This window comes from Apodemus sylvaticus, chromosome 15 (genome assembly GCF_947179515.1).
Source record: "Apodemus sylvaticus chromosome 15, mApoSyl1.1, whole genome shotgun sequence".
Classification (NCBI taxonomy): Eukaryota; Metazoa; Chordata; class Mammalia; order Rodentia; family Muridae; genus Apodemus; species Apodemus sylvaticus.
The window spans coordinates 61,873,828-61,894,538 of NC_067486.1; the positions used below are offsets into that span (position 1 = coordinate 61,873,828).

Below are 20,711 nucleotides of genomic sequence, written 5' to 3' on the forward strand. Positions count from 1 at the left end.
GAGAAGTTAAGTTTTTGTTTATTTTGCTACCTCCATCTTACCCAAAGGTTAGCATTTCTCGGGAGCCTGACAGCTCTGTGGTTTCTGGTACCCTACCATTCAATTCAATCACCACCCTTTCCTTCAAATATCTTTTCCCTGAAGCCCACTGACAAGACAGAAAACAGAGAAAGTTTTTGAGAAGAGACATCCAAAGTGAGTGCAGGGCATATTGAATTGGGGTACCAACTGAAGAGGTGCCCCCACAACTTCACATCCACCGCCTCTGTTCCACAGGCCCAGTCACACTCACCTTTAATTGACATTCTTTATTCCTTTCCCAACACATTTCTCTAGCAAGTCTTATATTCTGATGTGTGAAATATTAAAAAAACAATCCACGCTATTGCTGACTTGGTACCGGCCAGCAGTCTCAGTCTGTTCCCAGCCCAACACATAACCCAAGACTGCATGTTTCCCCTAGCCAAAGCCTCTCCAGAGCTCCAAGACAGCTCTCTTGGTCTCTAAGGGCAGCTGTGGGTATGCTCTCAACAGCCCACAAGTCACTAGCTACCTTTCCCCCAGAGCTCAGTCCTTGAAATCCACAGAATGTGACATTTAATGTTACTTAATCGTTTGTTGTTGAGATATTTCTGCTCCTGACAACACCCATTCTGGAATTCGAAGAAGAAACTAAGCATCTATGCTTCCAGCTGAGGTTGTATTTTGTGGCAAGGTAGCCACTGGGCAGAGACTGCCTATTCATCTACAGACAAATATCTGCCCAGAAGAAGAACACACTATGCGGAATAGTCGACTGATTATCCTTGCCAAGAGAGGGTAATCAGTCCTTCATAATTCTGCGTTACAAAGGTCTGTCAGATGATCCTGGGCCAAACGGCCACAATTTGATGCTCCAACATCTTGGTAAACAGGGGAAAGGCATACGTAGGCAGCTGTGTCTACAGCTTGCCTCAGTTCCGGAAGCTGTGTTAGGTTTCCTATATTATCAGGTAAATTTTATGAGGCTCTCAGAATTCTGGTGAGATTGGAGACTGATTGTAGTCTCATAGCCAACCCAAGCTGCTTAGCATCAAGAATGATGGTACGGATTTGAGAGGATGCTTTTCAGGTAGTATGCAAGCTACACCAGGACATAACAGGTATAGAACCATAAACATTTTTAGTCAGATAGATGGTAGAGTGCTATACCTAAATTGACGGATTGACAGATTGGATGTCATTTGCACCACATACCAAGAAGTTTACTTGTCATGGATTTTTTTTTTCAACCATATGTGGGTTGGTTTTGTTTTTTGGACAGAAAGAGTGAGGTGTAGCAGAAATTTCCCCTAATTGATTGATTGGGTAATAAAGATGACAAAAAGCCAATCACCAGGCGAGGAGGAGGCGGTCCTTCCAGGTCCGAGACAGGAAGAAGGAAGGGAAAGAACCCAGATGTCCCTCAACGGAGGAATGGATACAAAAAATGTGGTTTATATACACAATAGAGTACTATTCAGCCATTAGAAACAATGAATTCATGAAATTCTTAGACAAATGGATGGAGCTGGAGAACATCATCCTAAGTGAGGTAACCCAGTCTCAAAAGATCAATCATGGTATGCACTCGCAGATAAGCGGATATTAGCCTAGAAACTTGGAATACCCAAGACATAATCCACATATCAAATGATGTCCAAGAGGAAGGAAGGAGAGGCCCCTGGTCCTGGAAAGGCTCAGTGCAGCAGTGTTGGGGAACACCAGAACAGGGAAGTGGGAAGGGGTGGATTGGGGAACAGGGGGGAGGGAAGAGAGCTTATGGGACTTTCAGGGAGTGGAGAGCCAGGAAAGGGAAATCATTTGAAATGTAAATAAAGAATATATCGAATTAAAACAAAACAAAACAAAAACAAAAAGGACAGAGAGGCAGAAGCACAGCAGACAAGATGTGTGTGTGTGTGTGTGGGGGGAACTGTCAACTCTGGTGGCAGAATCCACCAAGATCCGCCACTGAAAGATTTCAAACATGGAATAGTTGATGAATTTAGGTTAACAGATCCCGAGCCATTGATTGTGTTATCCGTTGATTCTGAACTAAGATTGTCTGGCGTTTTCCATTCCACAGTGACTCAGGTGGGCCAGAGGGAGAGAACTTAGCTGAGGCAGAATTCGGCCAGGCTTTGGGACGGGAAGATTGGGCAATGACTGAGCTCCAGGGGAAAGGTAGCATGGCAAGAGAGCATATCCACAGCTGCCTGCGGGGACCAAGAGAGCTATCTCAGAGCTCCTGAGAGGCGGAGCCAGCGTTGGTGGGAGAGACCTCGGCAAGAGGAAATATGTGGTCTTGATCTCGGGCTATGTTCCTGGTTAGGAAGAGACCAAGACTGCCGGCCAGTGCCAAGCCGGTGATAACGTGGGTTTATTTTTTAACTATTACATGCAACAATATTCAGCCACTCTCCCGGGCAGAATGTGTACCTCCAGGCCAGGGACAGCCGATGAAGCCAAAGAGTTCATCGGGCAGCCCTTCTATTAAACCTCAGGGACCACCTTGCCGAGCACATGCCCTGTCTGTTCTCCTGTCTCCTCGCGAGCATGCGTGCAGTGTCCCACAGCAGGGAGTTGGGACGTCTTTCCACACCATTGAGACAGCTTCCTGGAAATTTCACATCATTATCTTTCTAGAAAAGTCTCTTACCACCGGCTCTAGAAGGACAGGGACTTGTCGTTATATCTTGGAAATCACCCAGCCTACCCGTTAGGCCCTGAGGCAATCAATACACTGTGTTGTGAATGAATGCATATGAATAAAAGCCTCCTCAAGGGCAGAACCTATACTTTAAAATGAGATTTCGGGCCATGTATTTTTTAACTCTAAGGTACAGAGTTGTCTCTCAAACAGCGTGCAGAGAGTCTGCAGAGCTTTGCACAAAGGGACACACTGGAGGTAGGTGTGGCTGGAACCTGCTATGTGTAGTGAGTTGAACATGCAACGAGAGACCCTTTCAGATAATTTACATGAAGGCTCCCACAGGTGCTGGTGGCTCTGGAAGGATGTTTCTACTCAAGGCACTGTGACCGCCTGTCCTTAGTCTTCCCTTCTCTAGCTTAGGGACACACGGGGTTTCCATCAATAGCTACCAGTTTGGCAAGTAATTTTCCTCCTCTGTATTTCGGCTCACGTCTAGGGCGTTAGGAACAAAGCCTTCTTGGATCGACAAGTTTATTAGAGCGCTCCTTCAGGCAGCGGATGCTAATGTGGTTGCAGTGGACTGGGTTTATGGTTCCACGGGCGTGTACTTCTCAGCTGTGGATAACGTGGTCAAGCTGAGCCTGGAGATCTCCCGTTTCCTCAGCAAACTTTTGGTAGGTTCTGGAAGGCTTGGGTTTGTTTTGGCCATTTGAACAGAAAAAGGGCAGCCTGATATTAAAAGATTTGCCCTTGAGATCTGGGGCGAAAGCAGGGCCGGATTCTTGGGGTGCTGACAGACAGGGCACTGAGCCTCCTCAAGGCTCCCAGGCCTCTGTAAGACATGTTATTGTGCAAAAATAGTGAATGCTGACTATGCATAATTTAGTAATACCTCCTAAGGAATGTCGTAGTTATTGAATAACTTGAAGTGAGGGAACTGGGGTGGGCGAGGAATTTCAGGGCTCAAAAAGAGAAACAGAGACGGATAGGAGGCCTGGCCTTGTTCTGAGGCATGTGGGTAGGAGTGTGGTGCCCAAGGCCTTTGGTTTCAGATGCCTCAAGAAAGCCACTGTGGCCCAAGTGGAATCTATTGTCTATTCCAGGAGCTGGGTGTGTCAGAGTCTTCGGTCCACATCATTGGTGTCAGTCTGGGGGCTCATGTTGCAGGCATGGTGGGGCAGTTCTACAAGGGCCAGTTGGGACGGATCACAGGTAAACAAAAAAATGCCTCTCTACCTTTCCTCTCAGTGATTAGAGACAGAGAAAGAGAGATAAATTGCTTCAGAGACTGGTCTGAGATAAGCAGATGGGATGGTGAGCCCACATCCTTACGACTGAGTCATTATTGCTACTAAAACGATCCATTGTTTGCTTAAAATAGTGTCATTCTTCCAAGATCTCCAGTGTCACAATAAGAGCCCAAGTATTTGTTTCCAACCTCAGGGCACACATGTATGCAATAGGTTGTAATAAGCTATAATAGGTATTTGGTGTGGAAATCACCCCCAGACTGTGTTAAATAGCTGCACAGACAGGGTTTATGCTTCAGTCTTCTGTCTCAGTCAGTAAGGGTGGGGGTTGCCTGGTAAATACCCTCCATTCTTAGTTCTTGAGTTGGACAACTTTGAGTCATGTCTCACAGACTCCTCCTGAGAGGCCCTCTGGGATGACACCTATTATCATTGTTTTTGCCAAATTGACGGTGTTGTTAAATTCGTTGTAGAAGTTGAAAACTGAGCCATTGAGAAAGTACCACAATAGACACTAGATCATGGGGTTTCCTGGATTAAAGTGGTTCTGGGATGGTTCTTCCAACCCCTGGTCCTGGTTAGATGATGCTCTGAGCTAAACTGAGGGGATTGCTGGGGAAGGCACAGTGTTCGTCCATGGTGTTTCTGGGAGCTGAGAGGGAAGAGGATCCTGATAGTAGTCTATGTTATAGGTCTGGATCCTGCTGGACCAGAGTACACCAGAGCCAGCCTGGAGGAGCGCTTGGACGCTGGAGACGCCCTGTTTGTGGAAGCCATCCACACAGACACTGACAGTGAGCTGGGGTGATGTGCCTGGGATGAGGGCGTGCACATAGGTAAAGGCTCTGATGCTAGCATTTAGAGGTGTGGTCCTGACCAGAGAGCCCCCGTTCCTGCCAGAGTTCCTGTTATACAGTAGAGAATGTGTTGGAATGATTTTGAAGGTCTCTTCCAGCTCCGAGATCATTCGTTGACTATCATTGTTACTGTGACCATGGAGATCAGTAGTTTTATTTTAAGCTACCAGTGGGCAGGAGGACTCTCAATTATGAACCAAAATTGTTTGCTTGGTAATCTTACTGATTCAACACCTGTGCTAATCGGCATTGGGAAATATCATGTTGCTTTTTTAGACTGTGTGCGCCTGTCCCCTGAGGATGGAGACAGGGACATTCCGCTCCCTGGGCACATAGACCATTCAGGACTTCCCTTTTCCCCAGGGGACAAGCCTAGGTCATGAGAGAGAATCTCCCTTCCAATAGTGACACACACAGGAAAGGTCACTTTAACTCTTACTCCACCTTGTCTTCCTGACCAGCCGGGAAAGGAGGTGGACAATCATCCTTATCTCTACTGGAGATAACATGCCCCCATGGCACTGTGTTTAGTGTTACTGCAACCAGAGAAACAATATCTGCCAAGGAAGAGAGATACCTGAGGCCCGGCCTCTTAGGTCTAAAGCATTCTTCTAGCATCCAAAGCTCACAAGGCATGCAACTGGAAGAAGTCCATGCAATGATATTGTCCAACCCCTGTCCCTACCATCACTGCACAGATACATACCTAGGACCCATAAGCCTGGCTGTGCTACAATAGTTTGTCTTGCTCATGAGTCAGGTGAGTTCTTTACTTGAGAGTCACATGGAGACAGAAATACAATGGTGGTTAATGGAGAATGAAGGAGGAGAAGTGAGGAGTTGGTGTCTAATATTATAGCTTTAGTTCAGGATAGCAATATTTATGCAATAAAGGAGGACAATGACTTCTCACTATAAATGTAGACAATCAGTAACGGCACTTAAAGGCACTAGTTGTCTTCTTAAAGATTAAGATGGTAGCTTTTGTTATGTGTATTTTATTATGATAAAATTGAACCATTGTTTTCATATATAAAACCAATTTTAAAAATGAAGTAGAACTCTCCCATCCCCAACCAATCTGTGTCATGTTCGATTCATCGTTACCTGACATTGGCCCCCTGGGCCTTTTGAAGTTGGAGCTGCTTCTTTAATGGGACAAAAACTAATGATTCTGCTTATTTGATCGATCTTCACTGAGCTAGGAAGCCAGTTCTGAGAATTCAACAACGAACAGGGCTATCTAGTTAGGCATCTGTTTATTTGTTCATTCAATAACAGTCACTCATTGTGAGCCAGGTGTTGTAGTGGGTGTCAGGGATCCACCAGAAAAACAGGCAGGCAGGCAGGCAGGCAGGTAGACAGACAGACAGACAAAAACAGGGAACTACCGAAAGCTTCATTCAGGGAAATGGCCAGATTACAGATTGTTATCATCCCGTGCATGTGGCGATTATACATTGTGTAAGAAAGTATATTGATAGAGGGTAACTTCGCAGGAGGTTGCTTTGAAGGGGTCATTGAAGAACATCTGTATAGTAGGCAAGTCTCAGTGGAGGAGAATGAATCAGCCTTGGCAAGATCTAGAAGATTCTGGCTACAGAAGATGAACAAAGTAAGGTCTGGATGTGGGTGAGTGCTTGACTTGTTCTAGAAACAGGAAAGAGAACCCTGTGGTTCAAGTATAAGGGAAAAGGAAGATTTACTTCATTTTATTGGTCAAGTCCAAGTATCCTATGAACTGATCCTCATGTGTTTCTTCTCAGTGTGGTTTGCCTTGTGTAGCTTCCCAGCCCTTTGGGAAAAGGCCACTGATGCCCGACCATCCTGATGTGGGACTGTGTATCGCTGAAGCAAGAGGTTAACAGGGCTCTGCCTCTTTCAGATTTGGGTATCCGGATTCCTGTCGGACATGTGGACTACTTTGTCAATGGAGGCCAAGACCAGCCTGGATGCCCTGCGTTCTTTCATGCAGGTCAGCGAGCCAGGGAGAGTTAGTATTTCCCTGCTCCACAAACTGAAATTCACTATGGCTCCACCCCGATCAGCCAGTGTGGACCACACAGGTCTTCCTGATGCTGCCCTCCTATGTTTTACAGGCACATACTAGTTATCTTTGGAGGCCCATACGTGAATGCCAGAGAGTTCTCTGGTGCTGGAAGCCGGCCTCATGTTTGTGCCATGTCATCCTAGGGTGTGTCAGGCACTGTCATGACCTAATGTTGTCGAGGCCAATCACCTCCATTCTGTCCTGAGACATGAATAGGAGCTGCGTTCTCTCCAGAATGCAGCGGTGGCAGAAGCAAGCCATCAGACCACAGAGCTGCATGGCCAAATGTCGCTTCATCCAACGTCTGACAAAGCTTACAGAGAGCTGCCTGCCCCTGCCTCCTGAGTGCCGGGGTTGAAGATATACTGCTATACCTAGTTTCCAAAATTATCCTAAAGATATTTTTTAACACATTCTTTCCTAAATACATTATTCTGTAATTCTCTTTTTGAAAGCATTTAACACATATTTTAAATTATAAATGAATTTAAGTAACGAGTATAGTTAATATCTGTTTTAAATAATATTAAATTTGTCAAAAGCTAAGCACCAAAGGTTGCTCAGACTTACAGTCTTCTTAGGACTAAAATAAATATATTGGCATTTCATTTGGAAATATTAAATGCTGAATTCTGGGCATTCATAGTATTCTCTTGTTTTATCAAATTCTCAATATTTTAAGGATTTTTGTTTTGTTTGCTTTTAAGGCGATATCTCATGCTGTAGCCCAAGCTGACCTCAAACTCCGGGCTGTCCTCCTGCGTCAGCTTCCTGAGTACTAGGATTCCAGGTGTGCACCAACATCACACCTGGCTCCATTTTAAGGATTCTTTTGACAGTTTTATCAAAATAGTACTTTTTTTTTTTTGCCAGTTTTACTGGTTTTTCTAAACATGCTTCTTGGAAAACTTTTAATTGCATTTCTGCACTCCTGGTCAGGAGGAATGGTTTGGTTTCAATGATTGTAGAAACTCTTAGTGGCATTTTAATTCGATGCATTTCATTTCTTCATAATGCAGTTTGAGAAACAGGGACAGAGACCAGCTGCCCCAGTTCCCCATTGATGCTAAAAGGAACTCTGTAGTGGGGGACACTGACTATAGGAGAGAAGAGCGTGAACACAGTTTATCCTTAACTGTCAGGCCATGAGAGAGCCTTGTGGTACAGGGGAAGTCAAAAGACCCCGAGACTCTGCAGGCAGCTTGCGACTTACCTTTAAACTCTTATCTGGGCTGTGGTGTGTGTGTGTGTGTGTGTGATGCTTATGAGTGGTTGCAACTTTTAAATAATAAATGACCACAATCAATACAATTGGGGGTTAACTGAGATACTTGAAAAGTTCTTTAGATCAGTTATTGGGTTAGGTGGGGAACAGCATGCTTGATTCAAAAGACTGATCACGAACAGCAGTTGACTCTAGACCAGAGGTTCTCAGCCTGTGGGTCCCGACCCATTTGAGGGTCAAACAATCCTTTCACAGGGTTACCTAAGACCATTGCAAACCTCAGATATTTACATTTTGGTTCATAATGGTAGGGAGATTACAGTTATGAAGTAGCAACAAAAGTAGCAACCGTTGGTGGTCACCACAGCATGAGGTGTGAAGGTATGGAAGGTCACAGCATTAGGAAGGTTGGGACCCACTGATCTGCACCATCTCTTTGCTGGGTGAGAGAACTATTTTGTGGTTGGTGGTGACAAAGATAGACAAGCAGAGAAACGAGTATCTCAGCTGTCGGGGTGCTACCCCTAATTCTGTATGCTCCCATTTTTTTCTGATTACATAAGAATCTCAAATTAAACAAGTTTCTTGACAGGCTAAGCTTCCATAGCTCAGGAAAATTAAAAGGGAAAGAGAGATTGAGGTAAGGACGTCTGTTACTATCTCAAAGTGTGGCCCAGGGGACAGCATGTCTATTCATAGCCCTCTGCGGTACAAAACTCTGTAGACTTATAGTAAGCATCAGCGAGGGAGTTTCCACTGGCCTTGTCCTGAACCGTGATGTCAATTTTGTCCCCTCTTAGGTTACAATTACTTGATTTGTGATCACATGAGGGCTGTCCATCTCTACATCAGTGCCCTGGAGAACACTTGCCCACTGATGGCCTTCCCTTGTGCCAGCTACAAGGCCTTCCTCGCAGGAGACTGTCTGGATTGCTTTAACCCTTTCCTGCTCTCCTGCCCGAGGATTGGTAAGACCTCACTCCCTCGGCATCTCTCAGCAATTTGGAGGAGTTCTAGCATGAACCATACGTCACTTCTTTTGTTTTTTTAAACCGTTTACATTTTAAAATGTTTAATTGTTTGAGTCTTTCTAACATTTCGAATATGAGTGCCGTATTTACATCATCTTTATCTCTTCCTCTCCCCCTCCAATGCCTTCTCCTCCCCTCCTTCTCTTCTATAATTATTACGCTCTCTCTCTCTCTCTCTCTCTCTCTCTCACACACACACACACACACACACTCTTAAGCCCATTAGTGTTCCTCTTATGTACACGTATTTAAGGCTGACCACTTGGGATGGGATAACCTATAAGGGGCTCATCCTTCAAGAAGACTGACTGATTCTTTCTCTGCAACCATTCTAGCACTTTATCTAGAGGTGGGGCCTTGTGAGATTGTCCTTATCTTGTTGGCACATCAGCGGGGTGCTGTGATGGTAAATGTCTTGTTTAGAAAATCACATTGACAGAGCACCGCTGCCCTGGGGTCAAGAGTCTATTCATCTGGGAAGAGGGAATTAACCTATGAGGTGCTCAGCTCACTCTCACTTGGGAGATGGCCATTTATTTATATGCTTGCTGGCTCTGTGCACCTGGTAGGGATTTCCCAGAGTTGTACGTACGTCCTCTTTAGAAGTGGGAGGTTGTGGTGGCCAAATGACATCATCTGGGATAGGGGAGGTGACTAATTGTTGGGAAGGTCATGTATGTCTCTATGTGGTCACAGCCAGTCTGAGGAAAGGACTCTGTGGAAGATGAGGGATTGGGCTTCTACGCATCTGTGGAAACCATGGTATCTCGTATCCTAGGAGGAAAACCGTAGGAGAAAAAAAATTAGCTGGTTCCAAGGGTTTGCACTCCCTATCATCTCTTGATGCCACTCGGAATACAGCGGCTTCCCATTGCTCCTACGGTGACATGGTGCTAGTGAAAGGTAGACAGTGTCCCATAACAACACGCATTGGCATCATCTCCTCTTCCACAGATGAGGGTCTGGCTTCCCTTTGGAGGTGATGGTGGTTTGCAACAGCTACTTCCTACTGGCTGCCCAACTTCTCTCTCTGTTCTTCCTCTCACTGAACCTCCGAGATCCTGGCCATACACCCTTCCAAGTGTGTTAGCCAAGGTTCTTCACCCTGTGGGTCCTTGTCCTAGCTCTGACCCCACCCCTGAGCACAATCTCCCCTACAGTTATCTTTGAGTCTTCAGGACAAACATTCACTTCGCTGTGTCCCCACTAATAGGATACAGGTGCCAGTAAAGCAACTGGGATATGAATTGGTTTGCAAGGTAGACACAAAGCTCGACACAAAACTAGTTTCTTACAGGTATCTACCAAGAGTTAGTCAGACGAGGGCATCAGAAATGGCTCAGCAGTCAGGCTCTTGTCACCAAGCCAGAAAGCCTTGTGTTCCCTCCCCGGGATCCACCTGGTAGAGTGAGAGAACTGGCTACCTGCTGTGAGCTTTCTGACCTCCACACGTGTTGTAACATGCAAATTCCCCTAGTTCCCCCTAGACCCCTGCTAAACAAACAAAAACAAACAAACACATTTAAAAAGAAAATAAATGAATTCATGGATTGCTCTGAAGAATGCCCTTCCCACTGACTTTCATGTTTATATTCCACTAGACTTTTGGTTTATGTTTTTGTTTGTTTTGTTTGTTTTTGGTTGGTTGGTTGGTTTTGTTGTTGCTGGTTTTGGGTGGGTTTTTTTTTTTTCCTCTTGGGACCCATCCCAAAGCATGAGGCAGAGCTCATGTGCAGTTGAGGATCTGTGGAACACGGAGTGCATAAGTGAGTCCACGCCTGCCTGGAGTCTCTGGGTTCCCTGGAAATGGCCTTCTGAAAACAATGCCATCTTTGCTTCTTTTTATCCAGGACTGTTGGAACAAGGTGGCGTCAAGATTGAGCCGCTCCCCAAGGAAGTGAAAGTTTATCTCCTGACTACATCCAGTGCCCCGTACTGTGGTGAGTAGGGGGAAAAGGCGGAGCTGTGCTAGCGGGATGCTGGAGGTGTCCATGGTTCCCGTGTGGGATGCATCTAGCCCAGTATGGGAGCCCAGACAGGAAGTGAAGGGTTTGCAGAGATATCCAGGGAGGTAGTCTCACTGAGAGTGAATCCAAGCAGTGTCACAACAGTGAGAACTCAGGAGCCTCTCTCTGCTGGCATGCTTGCCCTTCTTTCTCTCCCCATTGAAATGTGTGCGCAGCCAGATGTGGTGGAACACATCTTTAATCCCAGCACTCAGGATGCAGAGGCAGGTGGGTCTCTGAGTTTGAGGCTAGCCTGGTCTATAGAGTGAGTTTCAAAACATCCCGGGATACACAGGGAAACCCTGTCTCCTAAAGTGTATGTGTGTGTATGTGTGTGTGTATGTGTGTGTGTGTGAGAGAGAGAGAGAGAGAGAGAGAGAGAGAGAGAGAGAGAGAGAGAGAGAGAGAGAGAGAGAGAGAGAGAGAGAGAGAGAGAGAGAGAGAGAGAGAGAGAGAGAGAGAGGAGATTGTTCCCTAGGCAGCTTCTCTCAGGGGTATCCATGACTCATGCTGTTCTTACTTCTTTCCCCTTCTGGTACCCACACCGCATACCCACATACCTCCCACGCTAGCAGAGCCCCTTAGGTCAGAATCCTTGAGGAACTCATTACCACCTTTTCCTTTGCAGTCACAATCCAGCAGTTTATGGATACTGCTCCCAATGTCTCTTTGAAGCTAAGATGCCAATGATTACAAAAGATGCAAAACACAAATAAAAATCAGTCTATCAGTCTTGAGACTCATGAAATACGTTAGTCGCTAAGCCAGTGCCCTTCCCATGGTCCTCATAGCTCCAGGAAGGCGATTGTGTTTCCTGGTTTGTGTTCATGGTCTTGGGCCCTCCTGTCTGCTCTACGGTACACACAGAGCAAAACCATGCTAACTCGGATGATAAATTATATAGTCACTCTAGTTTGAGCTGATTTTCTCATTAGCTTCTGTGGCTTTAGTGGAGGTATCTTGTGGCTACTGCCTTCCATTTACTGGAAAGTTCCAGTGTAATGTGATTTGGTGCTCAGAGCTTGGACGGACCTGGCTTTGAATCTCAGCTTCTCTGTCTTCCAGTTGAGTATTAGGAGCAGGTTACTTTGCCTTTCTGAAACCCAATATCCTCCTGTGGAACATGGGACCAATGATGGTGCTCATAGGCAAGAGTCAATTCTGAGGATAAAACAGTATAGAGGATGTCAGAGGCGTGGTGACTCAAAGCCCAGTACCTAATTATTCACTTCCCTTAGGCAGAGGACTTCAGATCTAGATTCAGGTGTGTAGAGCTTCGTGGATATGGCCACATCTGAGGAATAAACTAGTCTCAGTCCATGGTGGAATTTTCATGAATTCTGAGGTTCTGAGAGACAACACCTGAGGCACACAAATGGGTGAGGAAATCAGGCATCAACATCAGGGACTCTTCCATGCCACCTCCTGCCACCGTACTTTGTTCCTTGTTCCTTCTTCTTCTTGTCACTCTCTTGACAGCAGTGGCCCTCCAAGGTGGGCAGGGATGCTGTGGTATGTAGTGGTGAAAGCAATGCTTCTGAGACCAGATGACCTGGCTTCTCATTCCAGTCAGGGAGAGCTGGCAGCAACCTGAGCAGGCCCTGTCTGTGCAGCTAAGAGTACACTGGGTATGGGAGCCTGGGGAATGTTGGGGGTTATGAGCTTTTTGAGGTCCCTGCTAAGGCAGAGTCAAAGAGCATGCATGCCATTTCTAATTTCATGTTTGTTTCAAAACCTCTCCCTTATGTCCCCAGAAACACTTCCTGTCCTTTCAAACACCACGGAGGGACACAGGAAACCAGCCAGAGTGAACATCAGATGCTTGCATACTCTGAGCTTTTCCTTATAAGGATAGATGCAGGGTACCATCCTTTCCTTAGGCCTGCGAAGTCTGTCCTGTCTAACTAGCCAGGGACAGCTTTCAAACTCAGCTAAGTTTCCCTTACATCACAAATATCCACCCTAGTTCAGGAACCTTGCCTGGCCAAAAAGTTCACACCCTGTAACTGGTCTTTTACTACTTTGTGGGTTCTTCTTTCGTCCACCCTTTCAACCCTCTAATCCTAGATAGAAAAGAAAGGAGAGGTTAGAAAGGAAAGGGGACAATGTTACTATTAGACTACTTCCTGCTAATTGGAGGAGGCATAGAGTTTCTTAGAGCAAGTTTGATCTTCGCCATCAGGATATCTAATTTCTTCTTGTTTCTTCTTTGCACACGACTACTTAACAAATCTCAACCCACAGCCACCAACAACCCACCCTGCCTCTCAGAGCCCTAGCATTTATATTCCTTGTGAAAAATTCCCAGAATTCCAAACATCACAAAATCGCAGAGATTATCTGCAGCTGGCAAAATCACACCCCTGCTAGAGCACAAGGAAAATCACAGTCCACTAGTGTGGACAAGCTGAAGCAGCCCCATACCCCACACCTGGGATTAAAATGGAAACATATTTATGTAATATGTCCAAGTATTTTTTTATTTTTTTTATTTATTTTTTATTTTTTTTATTTTTTTATTTTTTTTATTTTTTTTTATTTATTTTATTTTATTTTTTTATTTTTTTATTTTTTTTTACAAGTATTTTTTTAAAGGAAACAAAATCCCAGAGTCCTCACTACAACATCCTTTAGTAGTAACAGACAGGACATGTGTGACACTGGATTGTTTTTCTCTTTGGAGGGGACTGGATTGCAGGGTCTTTTGTCTCATGAGTTCTTGAGTGTGTTGGTGCTTGTCAATGAGTCTGTTACTAAGCCTGGTGGATTTGGATGGGTCACACCACTCTTTTAACCTAGGCCTTAGTATCTGCATCCATTGGCTATTTCCCCAACAGTCAGATAAGAAATACAGGAACCAAGAGAGTGAAGGATTACATCTCTAACTATGTTCCCATCATGAATGGAGCCAAGGGAGAAAGAACAGAGACCAAAGTGACTGCAAAATGCTACCAAGTTACCAAGTACCCTGGCTGAGAGAGAGAGAGAGAGAGAGAGAGAGAGAGAGAGAGAGAGAGAGAGAATATGTGGTGTTAATAACACAATCCTTCCTTAATCACCCTCCCTTATCAGACAGTCAGCAGGACCTTATTACTTCATGCCATCATGAGCCAAGGTGTTCACCTAATCTGTGTTGGTAACGCCCTTGTTGAGAACCCTAGCATCTATACTGCTCAAGGGAGACTCACTGTAACAGCCAACCAGCTAAGCTTCTGATGCTGTATATGGTGAAGGGGAAAGGGATACTGCTTTTGGTTAAATGAGTTGTTTCTTCAGTGTATGTCCTTGTCTGTTTGTGTTTTTATAATAAAATGTCCAAGACTGGGTAATTTACAAAGAACAGAAATCTTTCCTCTCAGCCTTCTGGAGATCAGAAAGCCAAAGGGCAAGGTGTTGATATTTGGTGTCTGAGGACTGTTCTCTTCGATTTTCGATGGCATCTTGTTACGGTCACAGGTCTTTACCCAATGGAAGACAGAAGGACCAAAAAGTCCTTAGCTAGGTCCTTCTGTCACTTTTAAGGACCTACTCAGGAACACTCCGGAGTGCACACGGTTCCTGCTTAGCACACCAGCAAGATCTGGAGATCGGCCTGCCTCCCCTCCCCTCCCGCAGCGGTGGGTTTTCAGGCCAGTGCTGCCACACTCCGCTTCTTACATGGGTGCTGGGGACCCAGGGTCAGGTCCTTGTGCCTTCTCATGGAGCAGTTACCCATCTCCCCAGGGGTAAAGTTTAAATATGACTTTTGCAGGGCCAAAAACATTCAAACAATAGCAGTATATGATGAATCCTCTTTGAAATTCTCAAGAGTACGTCCCCGCCATCAAGATGGGTTGGTGGGTAAACCTGACTCTTCTGAAGCCTGCTAGAGGAAGAGGAGAACCAATTACAGCAGGTTGTTGTTATCTGGTCTCCATGCCCACCACACGGCACTCGCACACCAAGGAAATTTTAAGTGTGATTTTAATAAACGTTACCTCACCACAAAAAGGTCACCAAACAGAGAGGAGCGAAATACTCTTGCAATAATAAAAACTCACACTTTCTGAACATCCCCCTAATTGAGGGCACTGTCCGGCCGGTGGGATAACTATTAGCCTGGCTTACACTTGAGAACACAGAGGACCCGAGATAACAGAGTAATCTGGGCCTCTGACAGTGCCCTGGAGGTCGTGAATCCCAGGCAGGCTGCTGCCCTTGGCACCTGTGCCGCCTGCCAAGCGTTTGCTGTTTTTTGGTTTCCTAGTGCACCACAGCCTCGTGGAGTTTTATCTGAAGGAGAAGAGAAAAAGGGATACCAGCATCGAGGTCACCTTTCTTAGCGACAATGCGACGTCCTCGGTCAGGATCACCATGTACGTAAGTGTCCTGTGGCTGAGACCCTTTTTTATGTATGTATATGTTCTATGTATATGTTCTAGGCCAGAGGCAGCGTGTTTGCGGGCCTCGCCCACCGAGCTGGGGACAGAGCCCATTATAGATCTACTCATAGGTACTGAGCTTCAGGTTTGCAATCAGCACCACCTTAATCACAGTGTGTTCAGATGCTAGCAAGCAAGGCTAGTGGGCAGCACCAAAGGTGATTAGTTCTCAGTAGGAGACAGTGCTCAGGGGTCCAGGCAGAATTTGTATTAGAGATGCCAACAGGAAGGAGAGCCTCAGACACCATCCCCCTGCAGGGGTGATGAGGGCCTTAGGAGCTGGAAGGGGGAGAGGGCCTGGGTCACCAAAGGTGGAAGGCCAGTTAAAGTGTGAGGTTAGGACTAATAGGGGTGCTCAGAGTTTGTGGGACCCAGAGCTGATCATTTCCACTCCTTTGGGGCCGACTTGGCTGTGGGGGTGGGGGTGGGGCTGGTGGGACCAGGCTTGGAGCAAGAGAGCATCTTCTTCGGGTTGGGGGGGGGGCAAAAGCCCGGCAACGAGTGGGAGACCGGGACAAGGTGGGCCTGTTTCTTTAAAAAGCAGCTGGGTTCTGTTACTAGCCAGCAGCAAACCATTTAATCTGACCTGTACGCACTGGCTCCATTAGGGTCCATCAGGAAAATCGAGCCAATGCTGGAGCCCAAAGGGGCCTTGACAGAGCAAACTAAGCACGACAACCCTGGGAAAGCTACAGGAGCTGGGAGGCAGCGGAGGAAATGCAGAGCTTACCTCAGAGGCTGCTGGGTAGGAGCCAGAACCCCCCCACCGGAAGTGTAGCCCCTTCACAAGCCCTGCCCAGCCCGGAGGCCCTCAGGCACCAGTGCCTGTTTCCCTCAGACAGTCCTTGGCAGATCTGCTGACAAAGTAGTGCAAACAAAGGATTGCAGGAGGAAAACAAACAAACAAACAAACAAACAAACAAAAAAAGCCTGAATGCAAATAGGGGAATGAGCTGTATACACCTCTCTGAGCATTTCCTGGTCCACTGCACTGAGCTGTAAGAGCGCAGAGACCGCTCCTAAGTGGGTCTGCTAGAAGGGTATCAAAGGATTTGCAGAAGTGAGCCCGGGCAGTGGGTTAGTAAGAAAAGAATGCAGAGGCGCAGAGTCGTGCCAGGAAGACAAAGCCAAGCTGTGAAGTGTAGGACGAGAGAAGGCTGGAGGGATAAATCAGGCTCGAAAGGACAAATGAGAGGGTGTGGCTTCTGTTAAAAAGGAGAGTGGTCCCATCGGCCAGGGGTGGGAGGGTGTGTTCTCAGGCTACCCTGAAGAACTGTGACTCTGAGGGACAACAAATTCCACCAGGAAGAGATCATTCCTCCTGAGCTCCCGCTGCAATACTGGTCCCTCCGGGTCATGAGTCAGCAGGTGCCCACAGCGGCTTGTGGGCTGTGGTGGACTAGAGCTGAGGACTGTTCACAGTATCTGTTCACAGTTGTGTGTCTTCCTCCCGGAAGGGCTTTCCTTTGTCTCGGTAGCCAGCTGGTAGATCACCGGATGATACTAATGGAAACTCTGGCACTGACGTCCTAGCTCTTCTGGGTCGGTAAAATGTCTGTTCCCGCCCACCAGTCACTGGAGGTTCTCGGAGAGGCTCAGTGGACCTCTCGCAGGTGGTTAGCCTTCATTTCCAAAGGCAGACACCCGACTCTGGAAGAAAGGCACTGAATGCATTAATTCTAACCAGCACCTAATTTTTTTAAAATTAAAAAATCAGAAATTAGAAGGTTAAGTGCCAGGGAGAAGTACCCCTACTTTCTATTATTTTGTAAAAACCCAAGTTTTCCTTTTATCCAGAGAATTTACCCAAGCCAAACCACTAGCTCAAAGCACCTTTGATAGCCCTTATAATGTATAAGGTCTTTGATAAAAAGCAGTTTCTTAAGTTTCCTATTTTTCTCTGACATACAGAAACACTTCTGAACAGGGGGCAGCTTTTCTAGACTTGAACAAAGTCTTTCTGCAAAGTGAGGCAACAATCTATATGCCTACTTCTGGATGAGAAAAATACAGCAAGACACCACGGCTCTGTAAAACAGGAAAGAACAGGGCACAGGGCTGGCGGGGAATCAGGACCCATCCTGCTGTGGTGTGGATAGGCACCTGTACTCCTCCTCTCCGAGTCCCCCACTGTCTCAGAGACCAGGATGGAAGGACACACAGTCCACTCCCCAGGCCTCAGGCAACCAGTGCCTCCCACAGCACGGCTGGATTCAGCATTTTTCTTTGGGAAAGAGCTATTTCAGAAATCTTGAACTTGAGTAATCTCGGAGAACAGTGAAAGAATCACATGGGAAGTCCCTTAAATAAAAATGTTTTTTGACTTTCCAATAATGAAAAAATAAATTAATGAGTATTTCCTGGGTCATGTTCAAATTTGTTGGTCTATGGTCAGGGTGCCAGTGAGGATTACAAATAAATAAATAAATAAATAAATAAATAAAAATAAATAAACAATGCTGTCTCCATTTTCAAGGAGCCTGTGCCTCTGTACTTGACAGCTAACGAGGTTTCCCGGCCCCTCCCCTTGCCTTTCAGACGGAAGGAGCAACTTGAAGGGAGAGGAGTCATGGCGCATCCCTTCCCACAGTGCCAGACGGACCAGGTGAGGCTCCAGTTCCAAGTTTCGAGCCGGGTTTGGAGAAAGGACAGGACGCCCATTATTGGGACTTTCTGTACTGCCCCTCTGCCGGTCCATGACAGGTGAGTCACAGAACCCCCACCCCCAAGCACCCCTACAACACCGCCAAGTACAGTTCTGGACCTTGGAGGTGTTGCTTGAAGGAGCTCAACCTTACTGTAGTGATAACCATCTGAAGAGAGGGCTCGACCGGGACCCTGGGTTCTCCTCAGTCTTCCGTAGGCTCACACTGAGTTGAAGGTTTTAGGGAGGAAGTCAGAGAAGCCGGTCTTGAATTCTCCTCCCTACTTCAGTATATGAAACTTTGGCACCTGCCTTACGGATTGGGTTTTATAGAAAGGTTTCATCAGAATATGTATCATGGTGTAGTTCTCCCTCCTTAGCCTCTCCTTCAAATGTGCCGTTGGATCTAGACTCTTTCCTCTGTCTCGGGCAGGCATTCCAATGAGTAGACTCCCCACCACCTTACTATTGGGGCACAGAGACCAGGCATAGGCTGCACAGTAGGAAAACGTAGACCCCTTTCGCTAGCCATGGGGCCCAGGAAAGAAAAGATGTACAACTTCTAGCTCTTTCTCCTGGTAACCGAGAGAGAGCCTGCCTCCTGTCATTCTTCAACAACAAGTGTGTTGTTCGAACAGCAAGAAGACAGTCTGCATATCTGAGCTGGTGCGTCTGCAAGCAAGCACGCCTGTTTTCCAGGACCTGAAAATAGCCTGCGTGTAGCCTGAGGCCACGAAGGAGGCAGTGGCGGGATTTTTTCGAGGGCAGTGTGGCAAGAGCTGTTTGTGAGCGCGCCGTATTCCACCCCATCTCTACTAAGTGGGAAGGCCAAGCTCTTGGTGGTTTTCCCTGTAAGTAGTTACTGTGGAGGGGACAGATGACTCACATGACAGAATTTGATCTCCGTCACCAGCTTACAAAGCTTTACAAAGATGCCGGTTCAGCTTCTCTGTTTCGACACAACTGCTATTGCCTCACAGCCTTAAGTGTCTATACTTAGGATTCAGTGGAAACGTAAGCAGAGAAATGTTTTAAATAAACTGTCATGGAATATCTGAATCATTCCGGCTGTTTGGTTGAAGTGTAATTCTGCTATACACGCACACAAATACACTATTATTTAGAGGACTATGAGACGACTTGGTGACATGCACACACATACATAGTAATTAAAAATTAAAAAGTGATTTACAGAGGATCATTATTGCTGCCTATTATGGTTAGTCTTGGAAGAAAATGTTCGTTTTTGTGATGGATAGTGTATCACAGGCACTTATAACCCATAAAGCACGCAGGGAAAAGCGGCCGCTGCTGCAGGGGTTAGACATGACTCTTAGCCATGATGGAGGAAAAGAATTGGATATCTGTATCACAGTCAGGCTTAAGGTGCATCACAGAAGAGAGAACAGAGAGAACAGAGGAGCTAGAAGAAAGGGGCGAGTGTTGTGTGGCAACTTCCTCTGGAGGAAGAAAGATGCTCATGAGAATCAGGAAGTAATCAAGCCCCCCCACCCCGAGTCCTGGAAAGATGACACTTAGAAGATTCACAAGACCTCACCTCAAAACTATAGAATGAGGAAGGACACGCGTGGAGAAGAGCTGTTGGAGTGGCACTCGGTTCAGAAATCTCCAGGGACGCAGCATTTGCACATCTTTACCCAGGCCAGGATCAGTGTCTTGGTAATGCAGCTGCCTTTGAGAGTTTCCAGCGTCTGTACGTAAGCTCTTCCTTGTGGTCCTATAGCCTCAGTGAACTCACTGGTTAGCCAGATTAGACTTTTGTGGAATCGTTACTGTGGTCAGCTGCTGGTTCCCTATTTGGGTTGAGTAGATACTTACATGACATCCTTGATGTCACAAGACACCAGCACACTCCCCATGTGACCTCTTTTTGACAAAGCCTTTATTATAAGGATGCTTCGAAGAAAGTTGTCTAAACCATGCTAGTATGAGATAGTCCTCCCACACCATCTTGTGTAACAGCATATGTTAATCTTGTGTTAGTTGTTTTTCTACTGTTGTGACAAAAAAGCAAAACACTATGAGCAAGAGAACCTATAAAAGAAAGCATTTGAACTGGGGCTCAGGGTTGCAGAGGGGACAGAATCCACGCTGTCAGAGCTGGGAGCATGGCCACAGCAGGGCAGGCATGGAGCCAGAGCAGTAGCTCGGAGCTTACATATTTTTTAAAAATGTTTGACTGGTTCTTTGTGAATTTCACATCATACATACAACCTCACTCATGTCCCCTTTCCTTCATACACACCCTCCGTCCTTGCAACCTCCTCTACAACAGAGAAAAAAATCTCATTGTGGAAGTTGTAGGGTGTCCCAGTGTGTCTCACAAATATACCCTTCTGTCCACACCTCTTTCCCTGGACATGTTCACTGTGATGACTCGTCGGTCTGGGACAAGGCCTCTGGATTCTGCTACGCTATCAATACAGGAACTTTCCTGGGACTCTTCTAGGATATCCTGTTGTTTCCCTGTGTCATGGAGATCCTGTAGTTTTGAGTCTGTAGAACCAGCCCTTCATGTGCTCCAGCAGTTCA

At 46.3% G+C, this 20,711-nt stretch overlaps 1 protein-coding gene across 4 annotated transcripts in view; it reads left to right on the forward strand.

Moving 5' to 3' along the window:
* Positions 1-19,217, forward strand: part of Pla1a (phospholipase A1 member A) — a 36,825-nt gene extending 17,608 nt beyond the window's left edge. The window contains exons 3-11 of one of the 4 annotated variants that reach the window (XM_052158425.1): positions 3,171-3,348; positions 3,778-3,886; positions 4,617-4,718; positions 6,667-6,756; positions 8,857-9,024; positions 10,938-11,027; positions 15,340-15,452; positions 18,053-18,119; positions 18,797-18,893. In XM_052158425.1, the coding sequence (XP_052014385.1) occupies positions 3,171-3,348; positions 3,778-3,886; positions 4,617-4,718; positions 6,667-6,756; positions 8,857-9,024; positions 10,938-11,027; positions 15,340-15,452; positions 18,053-18,070 (868 nt within the window). In that variant the 3' untranslated portion in view covers positions 18,071-18,119; positions 18,797-18,893. Of the gene's footprint in view, positions 1-3,170; positions 3,349-3,777; positions 3,887-4,616; positions 4,719-6,666; positions 6,757-8,856; positions 9,025-10,937; positions 11,028-15,339; positions 15,453-18,052; positions 18,218-18,796 lie in introns of those variants that run through there. The other 3 variants (XM_052158423.1, XM_052158421.1, XM_052158424.1) reach the window with 3 other exon arrangements.
* The last annotated feature ends 1,494 nt before the right edge of the window (positions 19,218-20,711 follow it).